At 45.4% G+C, this 25722-nt stretch overlaps 1 protein-coding gene across 5 annotated transcripts; it reads left to right on the top strand.

Annotated features, from left to right (window-relative positions):
- LOC8056302 lies at positions 1500 to 4002 on the top strand. Of its 5 annotated transcripts, none has more exons than XR_002452997.1 (6): positions 1500 to 1708; positions 1776 to 2092; positions 2425 to 2661; positions 2897 to 2945; positions 3265 to 3325; positions 3621 to 4002. XR_002452997.1 is itself a non-coding variant. In XM_021460810.1 (6 exons), exons 2-5 carry the CDS (start codon positions 1785 to 1787, stop codon positions 3266 to 3268), a joined length of 411 nt encoding a protein of 136 aa, XP_021316485.1. In that variant the 5' UTR covers positions 1500 to 1708; positions 1776 to 1784; the 3' UTR covers positions 3269 to 3325; positions 3679 to 4002. The 5 variants fall into 5 exon arrangements, 4 of the variants coding, with proteins under 4 accessions (XP_021316485.1, XP_021316484.1, XP_021316486.1 ...); XM_021460810.1 differs by having other exon boundaries at positions 2612 to 2661; positions 3679 to 4002; XM_021460809.1 differs by having other exon boundaries at positions 2612 to 2661.

The raw sequence follows: 25722 nt of genomic DNA, 5'->3' as shown, positions 1-25722 counted from the left end.
GTCAAAGCATTGGTTTTTAGAAACACACACTTTGACCGAACCCTAGATGGTCCCAAATGGAAAAGTCATGAATACAAAGTTTCTTACACTCATCAAGTTCTACATTTGGTCTAATGGTCAACTTTTCTTTTGGAAAAGTTTGAACCACTCAATTTTGAATTTTGAAAGAATTCATAGCCACGCCTCGGTTTTCAGAACCCTAGATGGTCTCGAATGGAAAAGTCATGAATACTAATATTGTTCCAATCATCAAAATCTACATTTAATATATAGACAGTTTTTGCATTTGACAAAGTGTTGGGAAGGTGTAGTTGAAAATCCACAATTGATACATATAGTTTGTGTGAGATTCAAGATATTGGTGGGTATTGTGAACTTAAACTTTCTCAAATGGAAAAATTGTCTATATAAAAAGTTTAGATCCTGATGATATCTAACAACTTGGTATTCAAATTTTTTTTTATTTTAAGTAATTTAGTTTGGCATTTGACCAAGTTTGACCAAAACCCGTCTTGGATTTTGAACAAATGTGCTTAGGATTGGCTCAAATTTATCCAAATGGACAAATGGACAATATATCAAATGTAGATCTTGATGATCTCTAACAACTTTGTATTCAAATTTGAAATGATATAAAAGAAGAAAAACTAATATAAACTAGCATTTGAGTAACTTATCAAGATTTGTCTCCCATAAGTGATATCTCGAAAAGTCATTTGGAATGGTCTCAACTTCTAAACACAAGGGTGATATAACTTATCAAGATATACATTTGATACATAGCTAATTTTTGCATTTGAGAAAGTGTTAGTAAACACTAGTCAGAAACTCTTGAACCTCACATAGACTTTATGAAACTATATGTGAGACTTGTGGATTTAGAACTACACTTTCTTAACACTTTCAAATGCAAAAATGACCTATGTATTTATGAATTTTTGAGTTGAGACAGTCTAGGGTTTCGAAAACTAGCATGTAGGTGTGAAAATTTAAAAATTCAAAATTTGAGTGGTTCAAACTTTGTCAAATGAAAAGTTGACAATTATAAAAAATGTATATCTTGATGAGTTTTATTTTGTGTGTATTATAGGAAATTATCTGAGGTCATTTAGTGTTTTAGTTTTCAAAGTTTGACCAAGTCAAATATTTTACATGCATTTTTTAAGTTTTTCTAAAGAACAAACTTTGAAATTATATATATATAAGTTTTAGATATCGATGAGTTCTACTACTTTTCTATTGACAAAATTTTCATTTGAATTCATTTATGCTATCTTATAGAATTTAATACATTACTAGCAACAAAAGAAAAGAAAAAAATAGAAATATTCTTAGGCAAAGACCAGTCCATTTTAGCCCAAAATGTGAGATGGGCCCAATACTTGTCATAGGCCCTGTTGCAACTTCGATTGATAGCAGCCGTCGATCTCTCGATCCGATGGTTGAGAACATTGTCCCTCCCAAACCCTAGCTTCTCTTAACCACACGCACAGCCCGTCCACCTTATCTCCTCCCGAGTGTAGCCTGTGGGTCTATCTCCTGGCCTTCCCCCTCGCTGGCTCCGCTCTCTCGATGACGCCGCCGCCGCTGCTCCTCCCATGGCGACCTCCTCTGGTCTCTCTCCCTGCTTTCGTCTATCCTCTCCTCTCCCCGCTGTCCATGGCTGCAGCAGCGTCCTCCTCTGCCTCGCCGCTCCTCCTCCCCTCAGGTATCTTCTTTCGTTGCAATCTGAGCCCACTCCATCCGTTGCTGATGAATGTGCTGCCTGTCCACAGGGCCGAGGCATGCGTCGGCCTTGGCGACGACGTGGCTTCGGCGGCGGCGGCGCGTTCAGGAGCAGGGCGCTGATCTCAGAGGCGGCGTGCTGCTGCAAGGCCGCCGCTGTCGGTAGAAGCGCGGTGCAATGCGGGGTGGCTGACGAGTTCTTGATCGGTGGTGGCAGCAATACCCAGACTGGGCTGGTAGGAGTGGCCCTGGGAGCCTCTGCCTTGGGGCTGGGCCGCTGGCAGCGTTTGACGTCGTCGCCACCGGGTTGCCGCCGGAGAAAAAGCCCAAGCTCTGCGACGCCGCCTACGAAACCGAGCTCCAAAATGTAGGTTGACTGGTTGTGTTATAGCGTGTGTAAATTCTTGGATTTGAGTTGACCGGTTAGAAAACAAAATAGCATTAATAAGGTGCTGGTTTCAGAAAATTGGATTGGATTGGATACCTGCATTCTTGGATTAGTTAGTAATTCCTTTCATTTCATGCACTTTGAACGCTAAATCTGAATCTGAATTACCTATGTTATCTAGGTGCCTATGGTAACTACAGAATACTTATTAGTAATATCCTATCGTTTGGATAACAAATCTCTCAATAAGATTAACTGTTCCATGGTACTTGTATTTTTTTGAGTGTTCTAACATCGAATGAACTTTCAAGGACAAGCATGAGGAGAACCGCCAACCAAATTGCATGGAGGACTTGTAATCAAGCATAACACTAAGCAACGATATGCTACAAATGCTGTGACAACATTTATTTTCCGAGAAATTGCTGAGAGACACCAATTACTCTGCTGTTTTTACTAGCCATATACTCACAGATTGTTTCACTTCGTGCCATGTAGGTCGCTGCAAATTATGTTGCTATGGTGCCAAATGGGCAGATTTTTGACAGGTGAGATTTGGAGAACTGATATGTGACCTTCAGCTAAAGGGCGGCCACAATTTTATTAGGAGAAAAAATAAAAACAAATACTAGTCAAGTTTACAAGCAATTTATTTACAAAAAACACATAAATGTACCTGGTGTCCTATTCACAGATCAGGACTTGCAAACTTAGAAATTGTTCTTTGAGCATTTTGTTTATGAAGCCATTCCAGTTTTTATTGTGTTTTGGTGCTTTGTGCAGTTCACTCGAGAAAGGTCAGCCCTACATATTCCGTGTTGGATCAGGACAGGTATTAATTTCTGCATGTTCGGTTTGGTGTCCATGTTCTGAAATATATTATAAATTGGAGCTAGTGATTCAAGAATAAATTGATTTGAATATGAAATCGATGATGCTTGCACTTCTCAGCTTCATGTCTATCAATGCATCAGTTGACTAAGATACATTGGCAAAAACAAGAAACAAACTGAAAAGACAATTTTAGTTCAAGCAGAAACATTTCCGAACCAGTAACCTAGTTTGATACTAGGATGATTTGTAGCTTGATGGTGTTCCTAACATTTAGATAAGAAAATAAATGGCATAACCATTATGCTATCATTTGGCAGGTAGTACTGGATGTATATCCATGTCGTAGAGGTCTAACAACGAACCAGCGCCTATCATCAGGTATTTCATCACTTTTTGTGTGCTTGCTATTTTTTGACACATGTTTCTTTGAGGTATACTTACTGGATTCATAAGTAGTAAATTAGTTTTCTATTAATTGCTTTCCTCTCACTGTTTCTCTGCATAATGAATATATTTTGCTAATTGCCTTATACTAAAATTAATTAGAATGCACTTGTACTTGGTTCTTGTACTTGGTTCTTGTTCTGAACAATATATATCCTTCTTGTAACCTAGTTTTGATTTTTAAGAGATAAGTTTTGATTTTTAAGAGATAATTGTTTACTGCCAGCAGGATTTGATTGCTGGAGATCTGTTGTGAAGTTCTCATTTCTTTGCACCTCTGAACACAGCCAAAGATCTGTTGTTGCTAGAGCTGAGCCAGATGTAGGACGAGGACACCATTGATCTTCTACAAGCCTGAGCTTGTAAGACAAGGATCTTATTTCTTGCTCTTCGCTGATGGATTTTGATTGCAGTTCTAGCTAGCTAGTATATTAGATTTCTTCATAGATTTTTAGATCTATAGAAAGAGTGGAACTTGTGGATTTGACAAACTTGTGGAACTTGTTATGATAGAACTTTTGAATTTGTAAATTTGATGATGGAACTTGAATTTGATGTTTGTGATGTTTTGTGGTCAGATTTAATATTATATATATGCTATGTTGTGGTTAGATTAGATTTGAAATAATCATATATATATATATATATATATATATATATATATATATATATATATTGTGCTGACTGTCCTATTTGATTATTGTACTTTTTATTTTTTTCTGTAAATTAACTGTAAGGGCGGCTCTAGATTGAGCCGCCCTTACAAATGTAGACAATAGGGGCAGCTGGAACACCAGCCGCCCTTACTAATGCTTACAGTAAGAGCGGCTGAAAATATTAGCCGCTCTTACAGTGGTCACTAGTAAGGGCGGCTGGTGTTGAGCCGCCCTTATAGTAGAAACCACTGTAAGAGCGTTTGCATAAGAGCGGTTAGACCAGCCGCCCTTACAGAGCTTTTTTAGCCGCCCCTACAGTGTCTGAGTGTAGTAGTGAGACTTGGTTTCTTGTGTTTCCCCCCTCTTTTGAATAAATACAGTGCCACAACAGCAAAAATCAATAAATAGGTGATAAACATCTATAGAAAATATGGTAGAATCTGCATTGGGAGTGCCCTCGTTTAACTTAAATCTCTCTCACTATCTCTGCCCACTGTTAATTCCATGTTCATGGGTCACTCACTACAACATAAATATTGTTATCACCGGTTCAGAACCCCAAATCACCCCGGATTTAGACTTCAGGGATGAATGTTGTAACAACCCTAAAAATCTCAAAGCCAAAAATCCCAACTTTTAAAAACTTTTTTCAAAACCTTAAATCATTAGTGTACATAATGGGAAACCAACCCTACATACACTAGCATGACCCTAACTAGATGTGTGAGCACGAGCATTAACACAACATGTGAGTTGCTTCTATTTGGTTCTTATGTTTGTTAATAAATATTTAATTAACTTCTATAATAAAGTTGCCTTGTAAATGAGTGTGGACGGAGACTAGGGGAGCACTGCTGGTGGAGCTGCTCAGAGATCACCGGCGCAGAGGATGATGTACACCGATGTACACTACGGGATACCCATGCTTTGCCGAGTGTCTGTGGCACTCGGCAAAGCCTTTGCCGAGTGCCGCACTCGGCAAAGACCACACAACAAAATTTTAGCCAGCAAATGGGTCTTTGCCGAGTGCTATTGCTGTTGACGAAAGCTAGTCGGCAGTCTACCTTGGGGTATACCCACGGTAGTACTTTATCGGTAGACGGTGTGCAAGCTACGAACTTGATGGTGATGCAAGACACGGACAAGCTTTTTATCCAGGTTCGGCCGCCGTGTGAGCATAATACCTACGTCCTGCGTCTGGTTGTATTGATTGTATTGAGAGAATAATGTGTCCTAGGGGGGGCCCTTGCCCCTCCTTATATAGTCCGGAGGGCAGGGTTACAGATCTGGAAACTAATCCTAGTCGGTTACAATTGCCATAGATAGTTCGATATCAATTCCTATTCTAACCGACTAGAATCCTGCTTGATCTCCACATCTTGTTTCCTTGCGCGAAACTCCGAGCGATCGGATCAAGCCTCGAACTTGTCTCGTAATGGGCCAAGCCTCCTGGCCCAAGTCTAGCCGTAAGGGTATAGGAGTTTATACCCCCACAGCTAGTCCCCGAGCACCATGTATTGTGAAGTAACACGCCGTCTTGAGCTTCGTCGACCAGTGAAACTTGACGTCTTCAAATTGCAGGAAAGTCGCCTGAACAGTTGCAATGATATTTTGACCAACTCAAAAGACAGTTGACCAACATTGACATCGAAGAAGCAGGTTGTTCGAAGAATGCATGGTGCTCTAAATCAAAAAAGATTTCTTTTCTGGTGAAGTGTGCCCACTTTACTTTTCTGAAAAGTATAGACCTCAAAAAAGCAAGCATATTCACCGCAAGGTGAAGTGTGCCCACTTAGTCCTCGAGCCTGGTAGTAGGTGGCGTAGACACGTGGTGCCAGGGTCAGAAGAAAAGTCCTCAGAGAAATTCTAAAACTGATATGCACCGCCAGATGCATCGTACCGATGTAGTCCCCGAGCTTGCTGGAAGACGAAGTATGAGCCTTGTAGCAAGGTCTAAAAAATTAAAATTATCCAGTCCCCGAGCATCTCATGCTCGTTTGCCATCGGATAGACTTATCAACGAGTCCCGAGCATACAACGCCCTGGTGGTTGGTATAGTCCCTAATTCTTTGAAACTGGCGGGCTGGTCGACCAGTCCCTGAGCGTACTGTGCTCGGTGGTCGGTGCGGCCCCCAGATCTCCAAACTGGCGGACTGGACGACCAGTCCCCGAGCATACAGTGCTCGGTGGTCGGTGCAGTCCCCAGATCTCCAAACTGGTGGAATGGACGACCAGTCCCCGAGCATACAGTGCTCGGTGGTCGGTGCAGTCCCCAGGAACGTTGATCCTCCACCAATTTTTGTCTGTTATTTTGAAAAAGAAAAGCATCTTACCACATAAATGAGTGACGTGACGAGACCTCCTGACGCATTGTCAGATGGTTGCGTGAAAAGGTGCGCCTGGTAACTGTGCAGCCGCTCTTTGTGCGGTTCGAGAAAAGGAAACCATCAATTAAACGAAAAGGCCGCCGTATTAACTGCCGGTAATTGTTGAATACCGAAACGCCGCGTCCGCCGTTGGGCCCGCCCACTTCCCAAGAATGCGGGAAGTGGGAGGGGTGGAGTTGTTGCTTATAAAAGCTTGACATTGCCCCCGTATTGCTTACCCTGCCATTGCCTTCAAGCTTTCCACTCTTGCCTTCTGCAATCACCATCAGTCCGCCCAACTCGCATCCATTCCCGCAGCGTCAATGGCGAAGAGCGACTCCAAAAAGAGGACCGAACTGATGGCTAAGGACTGGAAGAAGTCCCGGAGCAGCGTGAGGTCCCTCAACGACCTTGTCGGCTTGGGGCTACTGCACAGCCAAGAGCTCGGCGGGTGGAGGGCGCCAGAGGAGAGCTACCTCGACCCCCGTGCCGGTGAGATCGTGGTTTTCGAATATTTTTCAAGAGGGGTTTTGGGGTTCCTGTCCATCCTTTTCTCCAGGGGCTTCTTCTTTACTATGAGATCGGGATCTGCAATCTGCACCCGAACTCGATTCTTCTTATTTCCACTTTTATCCATCTGTGCGAGGCCTATGTTGGGATAGAGCCGCACTTCAATCTTTTCCGCTACCTTTTCTGTTTGAGGAAGAAGGGAGTGGTTGGAGGCTCCAAGATTGCAAGTGGAGTATACCTCAATCTTTGTGACGGGATGAAGAACCGATATCTCAACTGCCCATGGAACACTTCTCTCACCGAATGGTACAAGAAGTGGTTCTACGTCAGGGAAGAGTCGGGCAGCTCCACGTTCTGCGACGTGGGGTACATTCCCGAGAAGAGGGTCAGTTGGATAGACCGCCCAGAGTTCGCCGGTCAGGTAGAAGACCTGATGAAGCTGATCGACTGGTCGCGTTTAGACGGGCTAAGAGTGGTCGGCAACTTCATCTTTCGTCGGGTGATGCCCCTCGGCGTACGAGTACGCTGGGAGCCAGGACCCGACCTGGATGAGTCCTGAGGTCTTGGAGAAGGCAGAAGTACAACAGCTGTTGAACGAGCTGTTCAACTTTGCAGACAACAGCTTCGTTCGAAGCGGTGATCAGGTGCAGGCCTTCAAGATGGGGCGACCAGTTCCTAAGGTAATGTTACTGACTGATGTTACCCCCTTAGTTCTTGTTCTTTCAGTTCTTGACTTGTCTTTGATTGTGTTGCCGATTGGAGACGTTGACCGGTGCGCGGTGTACATATCGCTGGCACCTAGCATGGAGAATCCTGTGGGGGTAGACCCGCCGGAAGACGACGCTGCTGGGTGTGCTCGATACACCAGCAGCGAAGAGGAGCAGAACGATCCCGCCCCGACCACCGAAGACAGAGTGGCAGGGAAAAGGCTACTGGCAGCAGACCCCTCCCCTGCAGAAGCGCTGCCGGCAGGGAGCAGCCAGGCGCCGAAGCGCCGTCGGCTCGTCCGGATTACCGACGACGACGAGGAGGAGGAGGTGGCCGCGCCTTCTTTGGTCCGGAGTCCACGCAGTCGTCCGGACGTTGCGCCGGCCACCACTGGTCGGGTGACCAGCGAACCGCCTCCACCGCACTCCGGGCCGACGCGCGTCGTAGAGACGGGGGCGCAGGCACCAACCGGTAGGACCAGGAGGAGGTTCACCGCGACACACAGGCGCTTTGACCTGTAAGTTTTCAATCTTACTTTCGTACTGCAATATTCTGCATTTTGTTGCTGTTTCTGACATTCTTTAAATGTCGTCTTGTTGTTTAGCGTGGCCTCGGACGTCGACCCTAACCACGTTGCTGGTCAGAGGGCGGCCGAGCCTGTAGCTGCCGTTAGGGACGCCGCGCCGCAGACCATGGAGCGGCCTGCAGCGGCAACCGCTGCTACGAGCGCCGAGGAGCAACCGGCCCCGGCAAGTGCCACAGCGAGCACCCCGATGAGGAACGAGGAGGCTGCGAGGACACCTCCCCCGTGTAACGTTGTGGAGGAGGAGATCAGAGCCCCGACTCCTCCACTGGCCGAAGAAAGGGGAGTCCCAACACCGCCCCGAGCAGGGGCCTCATCGCCCGTATTCTCCCCTGGCCTGGACCAAGGGCCAATGATGCCTGCGACCACAACCAGTGGCAGTACGGCGAACGAGGAGACCCGAGCGGCCTCTGACGATGACATGGAGGAGATCCAAGGTCGTCCCCGTGATGGCCGCCAGCACGTCTATGTGTGGTGCCAACGCGGGGACCACTTCATCGGACATGAGGAGCTTGCGGAGACGGAGGAGGCCGCGAGGGTGGAGCGTGCGGCAAAACGTCTCGTGGATGAGGTTAAGGTAAGTGGTTGTTTGTGCTGCTCGACACTTATGTGCTGTGTTCCTGGGTTCGATATGTGTTCTTCTTTGCAGGGCGCAATGAAAACGGCGAAGTATCGGAAAAGGTGCTTCGACCAAATTGAGGGTATTGTGTCCGAGAACAAGGCCCTGTCTGCGGAGGTGGATCGGCTTCGGTCTGAAGCTGGGGATAAGGTGGCCGAGATGAGTGCCCAGGGAGAGCGCCTTCTCGACCTCACCCGGCGTTTGGCCGACCAGTATCGGCAAAGGACAGGTTAGTCGCGTACTCCGAGCAGCTGTATGTAGCCACGTGGTTAGTTTTGTTGACCAGGGGATTGTTCCTGTAGACTTGGAGGAGGAGGTTGCACGTCTCCGGCAAGAAAAGGAGCAGCTCGGCCAAGAGCTTGCCGGGGCACTGGAGACCGGGCGTCGAGCCGGCAAGGAGCTAAGCAACATGAATCGGGAGTTGTCTGGTAATAACCGTGCCACCCCTTTTTTATTTGGTTGCTCAACGTTCCTTTCCTTATTCTTAAACTGACCTACCGCTTGGTTTGTAGTGCTCAAGGTGAATACCAAAAAGCATTTAGACGAGCTGATCAAGGACCGGGACTCCTGGAAGACCAACTGCATTAAGCTTTGGAAAGGAGTAGCCCCGGTTCTGGACTTGATCAGCCCCGAGCTCCCTGAAGACCAGCCTCGCGCGCCGAGACTGACGCCAGTTGAGAAGGCGCAGCGGGCGTGGGACTGGCTCCAGCAGTTCGTCAAGGACGCCGGGGAATTCGCTGGTGCGCACGTCCTCACCATTGTGCGCGCCCACTATCCTCTGGTCGACCTGTCTAGGCTAGAGAGAGGGTACCCCAAGGAGGTTGGTCCACAGGAGGCAGACGACCTTCGTGCTGGCCTGCTTGACTTGTCATCGACGGTGATCGGCGACATCAACCTTTGTGGGACGGCCACTCCCCCCGACCAGCCGGGATCAGACAGGTCGGCCAGGTAGCTGTCGGGAGCGCCCATTGCCGGAGATGGGTGGTCGACGCCTGCGGTCTCGACCAGCCAGGCGCTGGTGGCCCCGACCCCTTCGTCTGAGCAGCAAGGCCGAGCGGGTGATCAGCCCGAGTAGTATGCCTGTAGGATAGTCTGTAGTAGACTAGGAACCGCCCAGCGGGGTGTTTATTGTAAACTCTGTATGTAAAGTTTGTAATAAAGTTTGATTTTGTCATGATCATGATTTTTGAGCGCTGTAATGTTATCTGAGTCATGTATCACTGTGTTTGATTGATAGTCGTTAAGAATCTTCACCGCAGAGGGAGATTGTTGTGCTCGTCGAAAGCTCTGCGTGTAAACAATATATAGCAAAAAAGGAAAACTTTTATTATTGCTAATTATAAGAAACTTACAAGCAAAAGGTGTTGGAACTTATGGATAGAAACAACACAGTTTGTCTATGTGCCAAGAATTAGGCACGCGTGTTCCATCTGGATACGCCAGTCTGTAGGATGTAGGACGTGTGACTTCGACGACCACAAAGGGACCTTCCCAAGGTGTGGATAACTTGTGCGCTCCTTCCTAGCTTGTTTTCCACTTGAGTACCAGATCACCGACCACGAAGGAACGGTCTTTAACGTTCCTGTTGTGGTATCGCCTGATGGCTTCGAGATACTTTGCTGTTCGGAGACATGAGGTTAGACGCCTTTCCTCCATGCAGTTGATTTCAAGTTCCCTGGCGATGTCGGCTATTGACTGGTCGAAGTTTTCGACTCTTGGAGATTCGAAGGTTACATCAGATGGGAGCACTGCCTCAGAGCCATAGACCATGAAGTAGGGTGACACGCCTGTATTGCGACTAGCCTGTGTCCGGAGACCCCAGACCACAGCCGGTAACTCTTTCATCCATCGTCCAGGTGCTCTGTCGTTGTCGGTGTACAACCTTTTCTTTAGGGCATCAATGATCATTCCGTTCGCGCGCTCGACTTGGCCATTTACTCGTGGATGAGCTACTGACACGTACTTTATGACTATGCCCCTGTCATCGCAGAAGTCCCAGAATGTAGTTCCAGTGAACTGAGTGCCCAAGTCAGTGATTATACTATTGGGGATCCCGAATCTGTGTATGATTTGATTAAGGAACTCCACAGCCTTCTCGGAGGTTGCTTTGACCAGTGGCATGTATTCGATCCACTTCGAGAATTTGTCGATTAGCACGAAGACGAACTTGAAGTTGCCGAGAGCCGGCTTAAATGGTCCGATCATATCGAGGCCCCAGCAGGAGAAGGGCCAGGACGAGGGGATAGTTTGAATCTCATGAGCAGGTACGTGGGTCCTCTTAGCGAAGAACTGGCATCCTTCACAATGTCGGACCAGTTTCTCGGCATCGGCGACCGCGGTTGGCCAGTAAAAACCTGCTCGGAAGGCCTTCCCGACCAGTGTTCTTGAGGCCGCGTGGTTGCCGCAGGATCCGGCGTGTATGTCATCCAAGAGCTTGATGCCGTCATATTGGGATATGCATTTGAGCAGCACTTCGGAACTTGCGTTCTTTCGCATAAGTTCGCCAACCACCAGTATGTAATTCTTGGATCATCGAATGAGGCACTCGTTCTCTGTTTTATCCTGATAACCCAACCTGTCTGATATATACCTGATGAAAGGGGTGCGCCAGTCACGGCCTGTGGTTGTCGGAGTAGCGTCGTCTATGAGCATTGCCTCATTAGGTTGCTTTTCGACCAGGTCTGTGCCCACACTTGGCTCATGGATGTCCTGGACGAAAACATCTCGCGGGATCTGGGCCCGAGATGACCCTAACTTTGACAGCGCATCCGCTGCCTGGTTCTTATCCCGGACCACGTGGATGTACTCTATGCCATAGAAGTTGGATTCCCATTTGCGGATTTCTTTGCAGTAGAGGTCCATCTTCTCGTGGGTTGCGTCCCATTTCTTGTTGAGCTAGTTGATAACTAAAGCGGAGTCGCCGTGGACGTAGAGGCGTTTGACTCCTAGTTCGACGGCTAGTCGTATGCCGTGTAGGCATGCTTCGTACTCGGTGACGTTGTTTGACGCCAGAAAGAGGATTCTAAGGACGTAACGTAGTTTGTCCTTGTTGGGCGACACGAAAAGTATCCCAGCGCCGGCGCCGTTGATGTTCAAGGACCCGTCGAAGAACATTGACCAGTGGTCGGAGACGTCGGAAACAGGAGGCTCGTTGAGGTCCGTCCACTCTGCGATGAAATCGACCAGGGCCTGAGACTTGACTGTGGTGCGGCTCTAGAAATCTAGGGAGAATGGGCATAATTCCATTGCCCATTTTACAATTCTGCCGTTGGCATCTTTATTGCGCAGAATGTCCCCCAGAGGGAAGCTGGTGGTTACCAAGAACCGATGGCCGTCGAAGTAGTGCTTTAGCTTCCTCGGTGTTATTAGGATGGCGTATAAGAGCTTCTGTATTTGTGGGTATCTGGCCTTGGACTCGTTTAAGACTTCACTTATGAAATAAACAGGTCTCTGGACCTTGTAGACGTGACCTAGCTCGTCTCGCTCGACCACTATTGCCGTGGAGACAACCCTGTCGGTTGCTGCAATGTAAAGGAGTAGGTCTTCATTGGGCTGAGGTGTTGTGAGAACAGGCGGTGAGGTGAGGAAAGTCTTGAGCTGGGTGAACGCAGCGTCAGCTTCCTCTGTCCACGAGAATTTTTTCGACGCCTTTAAGAGTTTGAAGAAAGGGAGGCCTTTTTCTCCTAGTCTTGAGATGAAGCGGCGGAGAGCGGCCATACATCCGGTGAGCTTCTGAATATCTTTGACATTCTTAGGTGGTCGTATGTCGAGCGCTGCTTTTACTTTTGAAGGATTCGGTCGTATGCCGTCGCGGCTGACGACGTTGCCGAGTAGTAGACCAGAGGGGACCCCAAAGATGCACTTTTTGGGGTTAAGCTTCCAATTGTATTTGTTTAGTGCCTTAAAGGTTCGGTCTAAGTTGTCGATTAGGGTGCTTGCATCCCTTGTTTTGACGACGACGTCGTCTACATAAGCCTCGACGAGGTCATCACGAATCTCGTCGTGGAGGCATTGCTGGATGGCCTGTTGATAGGTGGCTCTGGCATTTTTGAGTCCAAAGGACATGGTCGTGTAGCAGTATGCGCCGAAAGGAGTAATGAAAGACATTTTGATCTGATCATCTTCCTTTAGCGAGATCTGGTGATAACCAGAGTAGCAGTCTAGAAAAGAGAGGAGTTCGCATCCGGCCGTTGAGTCGACCACCTCGTCGATGCGAGGGAGACCAAAAGGATCTTTAGGATAGTGTTTATTGAGATCAGTGTAATCAACGCACATTCTCCATTCATTATTCTTTTTGCGTACAAGAACCGGATTGGCGAGCCAATCGGGATGATACACTTGTTTTATAAATCCAGCTGCTAGAAGCCGTGTTATTTCTGTCCTAATAGCCTCCTTTTTGTCACGAGCGAACCGTCGCAGCTTTTGCTTGATGGGTCTTGCGGTCTTCGAGACATTTAAGGAGTGCTCGATCAGGTTTCGTGGGACGCCGGGCATGTCTGCGGGTTTCCATGCGAAAACGCTCATGTTGTCCCTTAGAAATCTAACGAGCGCGTCTTCCTATTTTGGGTCCAGATTGGCCCCGATGAGGGCCGTCTTCTCGGGGCTGCCGTCGACCAGCTGTACTTCCTTGTATTCCTTGGACTTTGAATTCTTCCTAGCGGTCTCCTGCTCGGGTAGTCGGAGCTGGTCAGGAGGGAGCTGTGCAGCTTGGCTGCTGTTTCTGCCATGCGGATTGAAAGATCAATTGCTTCGGTGATCTTGAAGCTTTCCTCCTCGCAAGTGTATGCGGTGTAGACATTGCCTCGAACAGTTAGGACGCCCTTTTTTGTAGGCATTTTGAGGACCAAATATGAGTAATGTGGAACTGCCATGAACTTTTTCAGCGATGGTCGGCCAAGTATAGCGTGGTAAGTTCCATCAAAGTCGGCGACCACAAAGTTGACGAACTCTATTCGAAAGTGGTCGGATGTTCTGAACTGGACAGGCAGCGTTATCTGTCTGAGGGGTACTGAACTTTGACCTGGCAGGACTCCCCAGAATTGAGCGTCGTAGGGCTTTAGCTGTGCCGGGGTTATCTTGAGAGCAGGCAAGCTATTGCGAAAGAGGATGTCGATGGAGCTTCCCCCGTCGACGAGCACGCGCTCGAATCTGATGCTGTTGATGCAAGGATTCAGTATTAGAGGCAAACGTCCTGGCTCCGGGATGGCGGCCCACTGATCCTTCCTGCTGAAGGAGATCTCCCTGTGCGACCAGGGAGGAAATTTTGGATCGGCGATTAGGCCATCCGTGCTATCTATGTTGAGGCAGGATCTCTTTAAGAGTTTTCTTTCTCGCTTAGACTCGATGGAGACCTTGCCCCTGAAGATAGAGTGGACCACGTCGGTGGGACTGACATACTCGTGTCGTGGGTCCCTATCCTGGTCCTCGTCCTCGTCTTCGTTGTCGCGCCCGTCCTGTTTCCCGTTTTTCTTGGCGGGGTCTTCTTGAGCAGCCCGCGCACGTATAGATGCTTTTGAGGACGTGACATTCCTCCATCGTATGGCTAGACTTTGGATGTAGTTGGCATGGTCCCTTCAATGTCTTGTTGTAGTCTTCCTGGTAGTCTCGCCGCCCGTTGGGATGCTTGACCGTGTTCACCTCGTGGTCGTGGTCACGAGGGCGCTTGCCTCTGAAGTCATCACGATTGTCACGCCGCCTATCCCAACCTTCTCTGTGGTCGCGGTTGTCAGGGCGACGATGGTTCCTGTTGTCGAAACAACAACAACTGTCGTCTCGTCGAGGGAGCTGGTCGGGACCTCTTGCATCGTCCCGGATGAGCTTTTCTGCGTCGTCGGTGTCGACATAATTTTTGGCCGTGGCAAGGAGTTCGGCCATCGTCGTTGGACTTTTGCGCAGTAGCTTGTTTCTCAGTGCTTCGTGGAAGCGTAGCCCTTTAATGAAAGCAGATATGGCCTCGTCGTGGGAAATTTTTGGGATTTTGAGGCGCATATCCGAGAATCGTCGGATCTAGTCGTGCAGAGGCTCGTTTTTTCTGTCCCTTATCCTCTCGAGGTCGTACTTGTTGCCGGGCTGCTCGCAGGTAGCGATGAAGTTGTCGATAAACGCTTGGCGGAGTTCTTCCCAAGAGTCGAAAGAGTCCTTGGGCAGGCCCAGGAGCCATTGATGACCGGCCTGGTCGAGGACGACCGGGAAGTAGTTGGCCATGACGTGCTCATCTCCTGCTGCTGAACAAACTGCGATCTCATAGAGAGTGATCCAGTTTTCTGGGTTCTCCTTGCCGTCGTATTTTTTGAGCTTCTCGAGCTTGAAGTTTTGGGGCCACACGACCTGGCGGAGATGTGAGGAAAATTGTCTCAGGCCGGGAGGACCGTGCGTGGCGTCGTACTCAATGCGACGCAGGTTTTCGTGCACTGCTCTTTCCGTGACGCGCCTGTTGATGCGATCCCGGGCGTCCTTAGGAGGGATGTTGTGTCGTAAATCCCTGTCCTGGTTCACTTCCTGGCCGCGGCCACGATTTTGCTCGCGGTAGCCGCCGGCGTCCCGACCACCGTTATCGCGTCGTGAACCCCTCCGACTATTATTGGGGGAGCGGCTATGGTGGAGCTCGCTGGGTTGCGGTGAGGTCCGGCTGCGATGAGTGTGGTCGGAGGAGACATCTGCATAGGAGATAGCTTGGACTATTTTAAGCAGGGTGGCTGTCTATCCCATCGCGGCGATCAGATGCGCGCGTACGCTGGATCGGACACCCTGGCACTCGGGAGTGTCAGGGAGTCGGTCTAAGTTTGCCATAGCAACGGCCACGTTAGCGCTTGGCGTTTTCTAGACTTGTTGATCCCTGACCATGTCGAAAGCGTCGTTGAGGTTGTGCGGTGGTAGTTGTTGTTCCTCGTCCGCGTGTCGTCGAACGCGGTCGGCATTCCGCTGCTCGCGGAGCTGCCTCTGCTCGTTGGTGGAGGCTCATCGCCGCTGACATTGAGGACGAGGTCTCCTCGCCGGGATGGGAAGACCGGGAAGCGAGAGAAACCCGGAGGGTACGGTAGTAGATCCAGGTCGTAGTCTTCGTCCTCGTAGTTTATAACTTCGGTGGGAACGGATCCAGTGCTGGAGTTTGTGCTGGAAGCCTGGCCATCCCGTAGTTCTCGGATCGTCACCATGTTGACGTAGTGACGAGCTGGTCGACCGCTCTGTGTTGGCAACCAACCTGTCCCGTTGAACGGGGATTGGATGTGCCGTGAATATTGAACGGCTGAGTTGTTTAGCCCGTAAGGGAAAACTTGATCTGGATCAGCTTTGAGTTCGACGGACCGTCCTGAGGGGGTGGAAGTTATCGTCAAAGACGTACCCAGCCGTTCGTGTGTGACGACACGAGTGTTGATGGTTCTTAAGTATCAATTTTAATTATCAAATAAACAAGGGAAAGGACCAATATGCAAACAACACCTAGAATTAGGGTTTGATCTGACAGAATTCCACGAGTTTTGTTGTTTATCCGTTTCTGCAGGGGTTATCAGGAAATAAGGAAGAAAGGCCCACATGTCGGGATTACATAGAGATATCAACGCACCGCGTGATTTTCTACCATCTAGAAGACTCCAGAAGCTACGGGAAGAAGGCAGAGGCCGAAAGGGGCCAGGCCCAGGGCGCCCGCCCAGGTGACCTGGGCGCCCGCCCCCTGCTGGACTCCATTCAGGACTCTCTTCGCACACGATGTTCCACCGACCTAATGGATCAAAGATAATGTAGTACCACCTCGCCTACCGACCCAAAAACGCATAGAGGAGGAGGACTATATAAGGAGACCCCACTGGCCCCTGGAGAAGACAAGAAATTATCATAGAGATTGAGGGGTGCCCTCGAAGGAAAACCTCTTCTCTAATTAATATTTCTTTTTAGGCTTAGCAACCAATGTAAAGTAGAAATAGATCTTCTAGTTTCTACTAGATTGAGAGAGATAGAGTGGAGGTGTAGATTGGAGGAAGCACGACCTGTCGGTGTCTACTCCAAGCTTGTACCTGCGGGATCAAGTTCTCCTAACCCGAAGCTTGCTCCTAGGATTCTTCAGTATTTCGACTTCTAAATTCTAGTAAGTTCTTGTTTTATTGTTCTTATGGTTTATGAGTTTACTTTAATCTCTTCGCGTAGAGTTTAGAGTAATCATTGCTGGCGTAAACGTGGTGTTTAGGCTAGGGTACTCATAGATATTCCCTGACTAGCTAGACCGTGGTAGTAGTGAGGAACGTGACAATTCCGAGTTACCTTTGCAGACCATATCTCGTTAGCAGGAAGGATAGGGTTTATAGGTGCGGGTTGAACATCCTTTGTGGTGTCTAGATTCCGTTAGCCTCCCCAATAGAATAGTAGATCATCCTTACCAAGGTTAGAAGGAGACTACAGTTGCAGTCTTCTCTATTTATCACTCACATCGAGAGACATTCTTTGTTGCCTAAAGGGTTAGTAGTAATAGACCGGTTAGTAAGATGCACTCTTTCTCCTAGTGGTAAAAAAATAAATACGATACTCTGGATAACCTCCCAGGTGAAGTGCTCACCGATATCCGTGCGCTTGAGGATCAATTCTTTATTGCGTTCCCAAATATCAACAAGCATTTCTGGCACCGTTGCCAGGGAGAAAGACTGTTTGCTGAGATAATCTCGAGTCTTACTACTAGCTTGTATCTATACTTTTATCTTTTCTTATCTTTTATATTCTGTATTTATTTTCTTTACTCTTACCTTATGGAAAACCAAAATTCTAAATCGATCCATGAGTCTGCAATCCCTTCAGTAACTGACCTTTTACCATGGGAATCATCACAGCCTATCCAAACATCCCAGTATAAGTTAAGTTCTAGGTTGATTGCCATGATTCAAAACCTATCTTTTTCGGGAAAGGAAGACGAAAACCCTTACCTTCACATTAGAGATTTTGAGCAAACATGTGATTGTCTTCGCATGGAAGGCATTTCTGATAAAACTTTACGTTGGAAGCTTTTTCCTTTTTCCTTAAGGGGTGAAGCTAGACAATGGTACAGTCAGAAGGTAAGTCAACAATGAGGTGAATGGGGAGTTTTATGAGCCAACTTTTGTCTAGATTTCTATTCCCTCGACCGTATAGCCGACCTTAGACTCGAAGTCCTATCTTTTAAACAAAAAGATAATGAAACTTTGGGAAAATCCTGGAAATGTTTTTCTGATCTTTTAGAATCTGGTCCAAACCTTAATCTTGAAGACCCTGTTCTTTTATTTCACTTTTTTTGAGGTCTTCATAAAAATCACAAACAAATGCTACACACAACGTCTAGAGGTTCTTTCTTTCGCATCCCTACTGATGAAGCTAGAGTGATCCTAGATAGAATCCTAGAAGCTGAGATGGATAATACCCTTCATGATGAAACCTACGAAGCCGAAGTAGACACTCTGCCAAATTCTTCATCTACTTTAGCTATGCCAAGTTCTGAGCCACAAGAGGAAGAAATTCCACCACCGGACTTCATGCTGGATATAGAATCCGATCTTTTTGCCGATTTTGGAAACATTTCAAACTACCATTCTATTGACAGACCCCAAAACAGCCAGTTTAGCATTTATTTTCCAAGTGAATATCAATTGAGAGAGCTTATCTCAGTCATGAGTAGCGAATGGTTGGAGGAATCAGAGCTTTCCTCTGATGTGATCCGTTTGGACACACCCTCTATAACTATACGCTGTGCTTATAATTCTGATCAATTTAATGCTCTTTATAATCCTGTTGTGGGGATCAACATTATGTTTGTATCTTTTGCACTTAAAATATTTAAAAATCTTGTCTTAACCCCCACAACAAAGGTCATAAAGGAATCTTCGGGACGATTAGTCCCCAGTCTTGGAATTATTAATGTCCTACCTCTTACGGTAGAAGGCTCCATGGTTCATTTGAACTTCTATATCTTTGATACATGGGACTTCGACCTGTTGAGAGGACAACCTTTTAGAAGACTCCTTTATGAAGGTCATACTGGAAAGCTACATATTTCTTTTGGAAAAACTTTTAAAATGCCAATAACAATTTCACACTCCTTAAACAATAAGGCTGAGTCATATCTTTTGCCTGATCCTATGGAGGAGGTAAAGGCTGCATCTCTAGAGCTTTTAGAAGAACCAGACTTAGAAGACGAAACTCCTTTCTTCATAGAAGAAGAAGCCGAACCTTCTGAACTTGAACCCTTAGATGAGTTTGCAGAAGCACCTAGACCTCCCATAGAGCTTAAAACTTTACCACCCGGTGTTATCTATGCTTTCCTAAACAATAATCCAGAGTTCCCTGTAATCATTAGCGATAAACTCACTTAGGATCAAACTCTACGATTAATGACCATTCTTGAAAAACAACACTCAGTTTTCGGCTACTCACTCCAAGATCTTACAGTAATCAGTCCTATGATTTGTACCCATCGTATTCCAACAGATCCTTCTGTTTCACCTTCTCGAAAACCCCAACGTAGACTTAACAACACTATGAGAGAGATAGTTAAAAAGGAAGTTATAAAGTTGCTGCATGCAGGGATTATATATCCTATGCCGCACAGTGAGTGGGTAAGCCCAGTACAAGTTGTGCCTAAAAAGGGAGGCATGACTGTTATTATGAATGAAAAGAACGAGCTAATTCCGCAACGCACCGTCACAGGATGGCGGATGTGCATAGATTATAGAAAACTAAACAAAGCCACGAGAAATGATCACTTTCCTTTACCTTTTATAGATGAGATGCTAGAGCGATTAGCGAACCATTCGTTCTTTTGTTTCTTAGATGGATATTCAGGGTATCACCAGATCCCGATCCATCCCGATGATCAAAGCAAAACCACTTTTACATGCCCTTATGGAACTTATGCTTATCGTAGAATGTCTTTTGGGTTATGTAATGCACCAGCTTCTTTTCAAAGATGCATGATGTCTATATTTTCAGATATGATTGAAGAGATTATGGAAGTTTTCATGGATGATTTCTCTGTTTATGGAAAAACTTTTGATAGTTGTCTTGAAAACTTAGACAAGGTTTTGCAAAGATGTGAAGAAAAACACTTAGTCCTTAATTGAGAAAAATGTCATTTTATGGTTAGGGAAGGAATAGTGCTGGGACACTTAGTGTCTGAAAGAGGTATTGAGGTAGATAAAGCTAAAATTGAAGTAATTGAACAACTACCTCCACCTGTGAATATAAAAGGAATTCGAAGCTTTCTTGGCCATGCTGGTTTTTATCGTAGATTCATAAAAGATTTTTCATTTATTGCTAGACCACTTACTCTTTTGCTAGCCAAGGATGCTCCTTTCGAATTTGATGATGCGTGTCTAACATCTTTCAATTTATAAAATAAAGCACTCATCTCTGCACCAATCATTCAACCCCCTGATTGGTCGTTGCCTTTTGAAATTATGTGTGATGCCAGTGATTATGCTGTGGGGGCAGTTTTAGGACAAACTAAAAATAAGAAGCATCATGCAATTGCTTATGCCAGTAAAACTTTGACAGGAGCTCAACTTAACTATGCAACCACTGAAAAAGAGCTTCTGGTTGTTGTCTTTGCCATTGATAAATTTAGATCTTATTTAGTTGGAGCTAAAATAATTGTTTACACTGATCATGCTGCACTAAAATATTTGCCCACTAAAAAAGATGCTAAACCGCGCCTGATTAGATGGATCTTATTACTCCAAGAATTTGACTTAGAAATAAAAGATAAAAAGGGAGTAGAAAATTCTGTTGCTGATCACTTGTCTAGAATGTATTTTAAGAGTCCACAGGAAACCCCCATCAACGATTCACTCTGGGACGACATGCTCTACGGGATTAACAGGTCTGACCCCTAGTATGCAGATATTGTTAATTTTATGGTTTCAGGGTATGTACCACCAGGAGCAAACAAGAAGAAACTTATTCAAGAAAGTCGTTCACATATATGGGATGAGCCATACCTCTTCTGAGTATGCTCTGATGGCTTACTCAGGAGATGTGTGACCACTGAGGAAGGATGGAAGATCATCGACATATGTCATTCATCACCATATGGAGGTCACTATGGAGCGTTCCGTACAATTCAAAGATCTGGCAGTGTGGATTCTACTGGCCTACAATGTATGAAGACACGAAGCAATATATCAGAAGATGTGGGCCCTGTCAAAGACACGGAAACATAAATACAAGGGATGCAATGCCACTCACCAACAACCTTCAGATTGAGCTCTTTGATGTCTGGGGCATAGACTACATGGGTCCATTTCCTCCGTCAAAGAAGTGTGAGTACATCTTGGTGGCAGTTGACTACGTCTCCAAGTGGGTAGAGGCACTACCTTGCAAGCATGCCGACAACATCAGTTCAAAGAGGATGTTTGAAGAAATTATATTTCCAAGATTTGGAGTCCCCAGAGTAGTGATAAGTGATGGAGGAGCACACACTTCATCGACAAACGCTTCAAGCAATATCTATCAAAACATGGAATCCGTCACAACGTCGCAACCCCCTATCATCATCAGACAAGTGGCCAAGCAGAGACTTCCAACAAGCAAATTAAGAATATTCTTCAGAAGACAGTAAATGAAATGGGAACGGCGTGGAAAGACAAGTTACCCGATGCACTCTGGGCATACCGGACAGCATACAAGACCCCAATTGGAATGTCTCCATACCAATTGGTGTACGGGAAGACTTGCCATCTACCCGTTGAACTAGAGTTCAAAGCACACTGGGCCATAAAGAGATGGAATATGGACCTAGATGTTGCTGGAGATTATAGAAGAATGCAACTATCAGAATTGGAAGAATGGCGAGAGAAGGCATATCACAATTCAAAGATCTACAAAGAAAGAGTCAAAAGGTGGCATGACAAGAGAATCAAGAAGAAGGAGTTCACACCCGGAGATAAGGTATTACTTTTTAATTCCAGGGTGAAGCTTTTTGGGCATGGAAAACTCTAGAGCAAATGGGAAGGACCATTCAAGGTAATTAATTCATCATCCCACGGAGCTATCACACTTCAAAATGACGAAGGTATGTTATTCAAGGTAAATGGTCAACGTCTTAAATTGTTTTTAGAGCCCAATAAAGAATTAGAAGAAATAGACATAATCCATTTTTTCCTTCCCATGGAGAATTAGAGCCCGACCTTTTTAGTCTGACGTTTTCGGGTCATACATATATTTTCCTAATTAAGTCTGCATCTAGAAACGCGCTCGAGGAAGTGGGCCCATAGAGGGGCCAGAGAGAGGGCGGGCTCCCAGGTCAGGTGGGCGGGCGCCCAGCTCCTGTTCCCCCTCGGTCCCGATTTTCTCTGTTATGGAAAATGCACTTATGGTAATCCGAATAATCCCTCAGATGGAAAGTTTCGCACGCACATCGACGGGAGCAACCCGAACAACCCATAGAGGCACTTTTTGACTCCTATATAAACAGACCCCTGACCTCAGTTTTCAAACACCAAGCCACCAAGCCTTCTCTCCTTCAATTAGAGCTTGATTAGTTCCTTGCTGCTCCAATGGCCGAGAAGTACCACGATGATTGGGAAGTCGTCCCCTTCAACCTCAACATGGAGCCTGTGGAAGACCCCGATGCCCGTGCTCTCGTCCCGGCCAATAAAGAGCGACAGCTAGAAACCATGCCATTACGCCAACGCAGCTCCGCCCAATTCTATCATGCTCAACCAGTTCTCACCGCACCGCCACAACCGCTACTTCTCAAGGGATCATCATCCAAGACGAAGACCACCATCAAGGTGCCAACCGGCACAAGGATCCTTCCACCTAGACCCAATGAGAGGGTCGTTGGAGTCAAGACCAACCGGAGCGGTGAGATCAGCAGTATACGCTACACTACGGAGGAGGAAAGGCCTTACTTTGAAGGGATTAGAGCAGCCAAAGTCCGTTTCATCCCTCCAAAGGCAGCCCTGAAGCATGCTCTCAATGCTTTTGAGACACCTTCCAAGCGTCGCAAGACTATAATGGATATTGATGAGGACGTTCGCAGACTAGACATAATTATCATAGACCTCCAGTCCTCAATTAATTCCCTCACTAGGCAGCTCTCTAACCACAATACCGTTATACTAGGCCTTAGGCAGGATCTTGCCAGTGCTAACAAGAAGATCAAGGAATTAGAGCACCGCTAAGTTATCTAGATTAGACCTTGAGGCAATGCATCTTAATCATCTATCTTTAAATTCGGTTTAGGTTTATTATTATCATCAGTTTGTTACTTCTATCGTCAGTTTGCTACAAGTCTTTTGTAATAAATGCCTCAAGATTAATAAAGATGATGATGATGATGATTATTATTATTATTATTATTATTATTATTATTATTATTATTATTATTATTATTATTATTATTATTATTATTATTATTATTATTATTATTATTATTATTATTATTATTATTATTATTATTATTATTATTATTATTATTATTATTATTATTATTATTATTATTATTATTATTATTATTATTATTATTATTATTATTATTATTATTATTATTATTATTATTATTATTATTATTATTATTATTATTATTATTATTATTATTATTATTATTATTATTATTATTATTATTATTATTATTATTTCTTGTGTGTCTCTACTTCATTTTTGTGCAAGAAAGCAGAAAACAAGTATGGGGGAGATCCCTCAACATGTCAAACACACTCCGACTACACCACTCCACGATTCAGGTACACACTCTGCACACTTTACTTTACACTTCACATATCTTGGATTATGCAGAATATTGTTTTCGACATGATTAAAAAGATTAAAATATTTCTAATCATGATTAATCTCAATCTGTGATATTTCCTGAAAACTTGCAATTATTGAAAATCATTTTTAAACCCTGTATTACTTAAGTCATTATGGAATGTGAGATGGTAGAGTATGAGTTTCTTATTCTTATCATTGTTACTTGGAGAATTTATTTCAAAATCTTCAAAATTCTAGCTACCATCCTCAGTGTTTTATATGCCTGATAAAACTAAAAATATTAATTATGATTATAAAAGCTATCTACTGTTCAAAATGAGCTAGACCCTTGATGAGAGATTTATCATGCTCCTAAGATCAAGACATTATTCAGAAAGATTCACTCTTCCGAAGTATTATTGCATTAGAGGCATGGGCTATGCAAAAATAGAGATATTTCGAGGAAATAAAAAGGAGCAAGTGCTCGACAACCTCGCAGAAAAAATGGACAAGTGACCGACAGTAGAATTAGTGGTACCTCGGTATCCACTTAAAAAAAGAGAAAAAAATGATAGCCCATGGTCCCTCTAATAAGCAATATGCCAGCAAGAGTTGACAAGATTTTAATTTCCAAAGTCTTTGATCTAAGAGTATGACATTCCCCTCCTCGGATCCCGTTTTGATCAGGCAATAAATGCAAAGTAAGTATGCTTGAGAACTTTTGCAAATTAAAACAACCTCAGTGAGATATATATAAAAGATAATGAGTGATCTGAGAGAACCTATGAGGATAAAAAGGTATGCTAACTTTTTTTCAAAAATATACAAAAACTCCAAGTGACAAGATTGAGAAGAAAGGATCTTTACTCTTAACCATATACTTCCCTGACTATAGTACACAGTGGAAATTTAACACCCTGCAGTTATAAAGAGAAATGTTTTAAAATGTTTTACCCCAAATATTGTTCTTAACCATCCTTTTCTCGAGGACGAGTAAAAGCCTAAGTATGGGGGTATTTGTTGACGGTTCTTAAGTATCAATTTTAATTATCAAATAAACAAGGGAAAGGACCAATATGCAAACAACACCTAGAATTAGGGATTGATCTGACAAAATTCCACGAGTTTTGTTGTTTATCTGTTTCTGCAGGGGGTTATCAGGAAATAAGGAAGAAAGGCCCACATGTCGGGATTACATAGAGATATCAATGCACCGCGCGATTTTCTACCATCTAGAAGACTCCAGAAGCCACGGGAAGAAGGCAGAGGCACAAAGGGGCTAGGCCTAGGGCGCCCGCCCTGGTGACCTGGGCGCCCGCCCCCTGCTGGACTCCATTCAGGACTCTCTTCGCACACGATGTTCCACCGACCTAATGGATCAAAGATAATGTAGTACCACCTCGCCTACCGACCCAAAAACGCATAGAGGAGGAGGAATATATAAGGAGACCCCCCTGGCCCCTGGAGAAGACAAAAAATTATCATAGAGATTGAGGGGTGCCCTCGAAGGAAAACCTCTTCTCTAATTAATATTTCTTTTTAGGCTTAGCAACCAATGTAAAGTAGAAATAGATCTTCTAGTTTCTACCAGATTGAGAGAGATAGAGTGGAGGTGTAGATTGGAGGAAGCACGGCCTGTCGGTGTCTACTCCAAGCTTGTACCTGCGGGATCAAGTTCTCCTAACCCGAAGCTTGCTCCTAGGATTCTTCAGTATTTCGACTTCTAAATTCTAGTAAGTTTTTGTTTTATTGTTCTTATGGTTTATGAGTTTACTTTAATCTCTTCGCGTAGAGTTTAGAGTAATCATTGCTGGCGTAAACGTGGTGTTTAGGCTAGGGTACTCATAGATATTCCCTGACTAGATAGACCGTGGTAGTAGTGAGGAACGTGACATTCTGAGTTACCTTTGCAGACCATATCTCATTAGCAGGAAGGATAGGGTTTATAGGTGCGGGTTGAACATTCTTTGTGGTGTCTAGATTCCGTTAGCCTCCCCAATAGAACAGTAGATCATCCTTACCAAGGTTAGAAGGAGACTACGGTTGCAGTCTTCTCTATTTATCACTCACATCGAGAGACATTCTTTGTTGCCTAAAGGGTTAGTAGTAATAGACCGGTTAGTCAGATGCACTCTTTCTCCTAGTGGTAAAAAAATAAATACGATACTCTGGATAACCTTCCG

The sequence above is a fragment of the Sorghum bicolor genome, chromosome 5 (genome assembly GCF_000003195.3).
Source record: "Sorghum bicolor cultivar BTx623 chromosome 5, Sorghum_bicolor_NCBIv3, whole genome shotgun sequence".
NCBI classification, from domain to species: domain Eukaryota; kingdom Viridiplantae; phylum Streptophyta; class Magnoliopsida; order Poales; family Poaceae; genus Sorghum; species Sorghum bicolor.
Note: the sequence above shows the minus strand (reverse complement) of the source record. Positions and strands in the feature narration are given on the sequence as shown.